The following is a 4,821-nucleotide window of genomic DNA, read 5'->3' as shown; positions in this document are numbered from 1 at the left end:
CTGCCTCTACCCCGTCTCCACCTCCCGGACAAGCTGCCTGGGCACTGACCCCACTCACCCAGCCCAGTCCGGGCGGCCAGGAGTGCAGCTCAGCTCAACCCAGCCACGTGTGTCCTGCTGCTCCCTATTGTGGAGCCTCTGACAGACTGAGATCGACTATCAGAGGCTCCACGATCGACTGGTTGGTGACCACTGCCATAGAGTATTTCCAAACTCCTCTGCTGTAACTACAGAACAGTACTGTAGGGAACAGAAAATGTACACGGTCTTTCCCTGCACTCTGACCCAAGTTACAGGAAACAATAACTTCTTAAGGGCTGTTGACCAGTCTAGTACATGAAGTTGAGCTATTCTGTGCAGGCACTGTTACAAGCATAACCTTTTTGTGGCATTCACTGCTGTGGCATCTGAGCACTTAATGAATAGTCATGAGTTTATTCTCAGAGCTGCTTGTGATGTAGAGAATTATCATCTTCCCCAAAAACCACAGGGTGCTCCTCACATGCTTGCTTCTTGGATAGAGCTGGACTTCTCTCAGAGACAACTAAAGCTCAATTCTGTATTTTGAAGAGCTGATGTCCTACCTCTCAAGATGGAAAAAAAATCACATTAAAGTGATGCAGGACCTTGGGTGTGAAGGTACCATGCCTTAGCTGGGGCAGACAATGTAAAGCTCAGCACTGAAAGAGACAGATTACTCACTGGGAACCTTTTTAATTCTTCTTTCTAGACAAGACAGTTTGGGAGTTGGAGTGGGCTAGACAAAAATATAACCACTTTCTGAGGCTTCTCATTACCAGCTATAAAAATTACTCTCAAGGAAAATTAGTAAACAAGTTACTTATTTTAAATAAAAATTTCCTCTAACAGGGAGATGGCAGCAACAAAGAATGAACCCAAAGTCTATGAAGTCCAGCTCCAACAGAAATACTGGCTAAAGGACACAAGTAAAACCAAGCTGCTGCAGCTTCAGGCAATATGCCTGGATAAGGTTACTGAGCAAGAGCACTATTATGACACTGCTTTACATGAGCTCGCTATGACTCAGACCTGGCTTAGTCAAAAAAATCAACAGTGGCATCTTATAGTGGCTTCTCAGAAGCAAGAAACAAGAGGCAATGCATCTACCACTGAATTATCTCCCAAGATGTGGAATACTCTGCACCTGGATAAAACAGATGCCAGCCATGTCAAGCTTCACACCCACATCCTCACCAAAGAACTCCCAGAGGACGGACTGACAGGATCAGCAAACATTAGCAAGCAAGATGAGCTGCATTATCATTCCAAAAAAGCAACCAACGCAGGCACACACATGGAACACACTTCAACTTATGCTGAACTGGTAACAGAAAGAGAGATAATTACATATCTGGCACACTCCCTTCACATTGGTTTGACAAAAGAGGAAGAAAGAAATATGACGATAAAAGACTTTTTGCAGCTAGCAGGAGTACAACATTATGCAAGCTATCACCATACCAAACAGGTAACATATACACTGTACGGAATTTATACGATTATTATACAGATGGATGAAAAGACTTCCAAGGAGTCAGCTACTATATTGGTGGACACAGATATTCTTAACGTAGACAAGTGTTTTGAAGAAATAGAAAAGTTAGCAAGTGATCTGGAATTGCAACATCAAACACCTTGAGTCAATAAAGACAGACCTGACATCGTCATAGAAACTTTAAAAATGAGGTCAAGTTCCTGAGGGATCAATATTTCAATGAATCAATTATAATAAAATGATCAACTTGCACTAAACAACACAAAAGAACTTAAGAAACTTTTATTCTTTGAGATTTTTGAAATCATGCTTGTCAAGTCACCCGATTTACTTTTTTTCAGTCTTTAACTCCCTCCCCCCGCCCACAGCATAATCTTATAAACCAATTCAGGGTAGCAACAACAACCTCTTTAGTGTAAGCACATATTACTAACCCCAGAAAACCTAATACTATAGGAACAGTTTCACAGTTAATTTTTTTATTTTCATAAGATTACTTAAGTACTCAGATGTTATGGTTTTATATCACCTTCTCTCTCTCTCCTGGCATTGAGACCTTGTAGGAACAGATGCCTATCAGCCCTCTTTTTCACATTCAGACAACTTCTGTTTTCCTTGAACTAAATAAAAAGGAAGGATCTTCTTCCATGAAGAGCAAGAACACCTGTATCCTATCACCCTAAGAAATCTTTGCCTCTACTCAGTCACTGGCATTTACCATGTCAGACCAGTTGTGTAACTGCTACTTTTTCAGAAAGAAAAATAGGGCCATGTCTTCCATATTTAAACAATCTCACGCACAAGCAGACACTTGCATGAGACAGAGGCAAAGCACAGTAAATAAATAAAATCAGCATATCACCTGCACCCTCATTATTTGGTTCATTCAATGCCTGCTTATATTCAAGCATTTCTGGGGAATTCCTAAAAGAGAGATTCAAAAACAGCCTTCCTAGATCACAAGGGAGATTCACAAGGGTCTTCTTGTTGCTATTCTGCAGCAGTCTGGGATAACCTGGGATAATAGGTTCTGGACAAGAGGAATGTAAAAGTTGTTACATTACTACAACCCACTAAAAGACACAAGCATGCAAGAGATGCAAGCAAGCAGAGGTCGATGACAACACCCGCACTGGCACAAACTGTCTCATGTGCTGTCACACTTCCCCCATTTCTTCTCTGTGCCACCATGTGGTTGAGAAGTACAATGTTTTCCTGCTAGTTTATTCAGCCTCCAGCTTGAGCCTGAGTGACTGGGACAGTATTTTCATGTTAATAGCTGTGAAAATACTGGATTTTGACCTCTCAAGTGCTTGAAGAGGTTGCAGTCTTCAAAAATGGTGAGAACTGTATTTCACCGGAAATGTTCTCATCTAGTTCTTGTCTTCTGATAGAAAATATCAATAAGATATCAACTTTATTGAAAGACGCCTGGAATGACCAACTTTTAATTTTCACCCTTATTGAATAGTTTGAATGAATAGTTTTAATATTCTCAGAGTAAAATTTTCCAAAATTTTTGCTTCACAATTATAACATTTTGACTATTTCATCCAATCGAGGAACAAAAGGAATTGTGAAATGCTAGATTTTCTTGCAGAATGAAAATTCTGAGCTTTGACCATGTCTAGCCAACTTGAAATCTAGGGACCTTCAACAAAGAAGCATGATGCCTGCCCACAAGCTACCCTGCCTGTTTTTGCAGTTTGGCACTTATTCCTATTTTTAAAATGTATGTTTTTCTCTGCTATATGCGAGACAAAAAATGCAATGTGAAAAGAGGTGTCAGATGTAAACTAAAATACAGAAAAAGAGTTGGTTTAGTCTCACTCTTCCAAATCTAGTAGTCTTAGAGCTGCCTAAAACAGATGTTTTCAGACAACTTAGATTCAAAGCATCCATTTAATGTAAAATATGTTAATTCCTTTTTCATCCAAGGATATGCCACACAACTCAGTCCTCTATCCAGGAAAGAACTGTGATCCTTCCAGAAACAGGATATTTCTGAACAAATACAGTGGGTGTGGCAGGCTCACAGCAGATGCACCACAGTGCCAGCATCCAGGTGGCCAGTTGGCAGGGAAACTGGCTGGCACCACGTGGCCAGGGAGGGGGTGTGGCCTGCAGAGCAGCCCAGCCCCAGAGGGTTCTCAGGATAAAAAGAGCTCCTTAGCTGCGCCTTGCAGGAGGGAGAAGGAGCACCAGAAACACTGCCTGAGACCCTCCCTGTATCTGCAGCAGAACCAGAGAGCCCCTGCAGAAGCTGGCCACTGAATAACGCTGCCAGAGCCCAGCCCATGGCAGGGGGGGCCTGGGAACATGCTTACCCATGGCAGTAGAGCCAGGGACCCTTCCTAAGGCAGGAGCCCCTGCCGAACCAGAAGCCACCACAGATAGCCGGGAAGCTGTGGGAAAGAGAGTTGGTATCAGTGCAGGAGCCACCAGCAGTGAGGCGAGCTGGGGGACATGTGCCTGTTCAAGCAACCGCTTGCTCACCACAACACCAACAGGTACTCTGAGGGCAGTCAGGACAGGAAGCAGGCTGTCTGAGAAGGACTTGTGGGACCCCCCCAAGAGAGGGATCTCACTGGGTGCCCACAGGGCCCTGTGCATCATGTATAAGTGAGCCCAGTCAGAAATTCCTGCAAGGGCAATGCTGGCCTGCACCTGGGGAAGTGTGGGAGCCAGGTAAAATGAGGTCCGCTGAGCCTAGAGCAGGGGCGGGCAATTATTTTGGGCAGAGGGCCACTTACTGAGTTTTGGCAAGCCATCGAGGGCTGCATGATAGGCAGCCAGGGGAAGATAAACATTAATTTCCTAAATTTTTAGGGGCTCTGCGGGCCGGACAGAATTGCCTGGCAGGCTGCATCCGGTCCCCGGGCCACATTTTTCCCACCCTTGGCCTACAGCATGGAATTGAAGTGATTAGAGGCAGGGAGCATTGGTGCCCTGTTCACCCGCACCATCAGGGCATCTTGTGTTCAGTATAATTAAGTTGTATATTCGTTAAGCCAGGGGAGCCTGGTCATACTGCTGTGAAGAACTGTGTAGGCAGGAGTTCCTATGGAAATGAACGGCACCAACACCTGGTTCCAGAGGTGACCACCTGAAGCAGACCACCCGCCTGGAAAGGGGTGAGGTACAGGGGAGGAGGAGCTTCACAAGAAATACTGCCAGAGACTTCAGGGTCAAAGAAAAGAAACACTGAACGACACCTCTAGGCATGTAGGCCCCAAAGTAGTGCCCAGGTGGGCAGGACATGCTAGTAGTGGTGCTGAGGGCATGAGCATGCCACAGTGGGACTT

The 4,821-nt window shown here is 44.6% G+C and overlaps 2 protein-coding genes across 3 annotated transcripts in view; one reads left to right on the top strand and one right to left on the bottom strand.

The window, feature by feature from the left end:
• The window catches only part of LOC109293106, a 2,581-nt gene extending 790 nt beyond the window's left edge, over positions 1 to 1,791 (top strand). The window contains exon 2 of the mRNA XM_019510931.1: positions 871 to 1,791. Within this exon, the coding sequence (XP_019366476.1) occupies positions 875 to 1,660 (786 nt within the window). The 5' untranslated portion in view covers positions 871 to 874 and the 3' untranslated portion in view covers positions 1,661 to 1,791. The remainder of the gene's footprint in view (positions 1 to 870) is intronic.
• The window catches only part of RALGPS1 (Ral GEF with PH domain and SH3 binding motif 1), a 286,042-nt gene extending 282,110 nt beyond the window's left edge, over positions 1 to 3,932 (bottom strand). For both annotated transcript variants that reach the window (XM_019510929.1, XM_019510930.1), the window contains exon 1: positions 3,844 to 3,932. The gene's annotated coding sequence lies outside the window, so the exon portion shown is untranslated. The remainder of the gene's footprint in view (positions 1 to 3,843) is intronic.
• Positions 3,933 to 4,821: the final 889 nt, after the last annotated feature.

The sequence above is a fragment of the Gavialis gangeticus genome, unplaced genomic scaffold (genome assembly GCF_001723915.1).
Source record: "Gavialis gangeticus isolate Ggan-Ray unplaced genomic scaffold, GavGan_comp1, whole genome shotgun sequence".
NCBI classification, from domain to species: domain Eukaryota; kingdom Metazoa; phylum Chordata; order Crocodylia; family Gavialidae; genus Gavialis; species Gavialis gangeticus.
The sequence above is the reverse complement of the archived record's forward strand: the minus strand, read 5'-3'. Positions and strand labels throughout refer to the sequence as shown.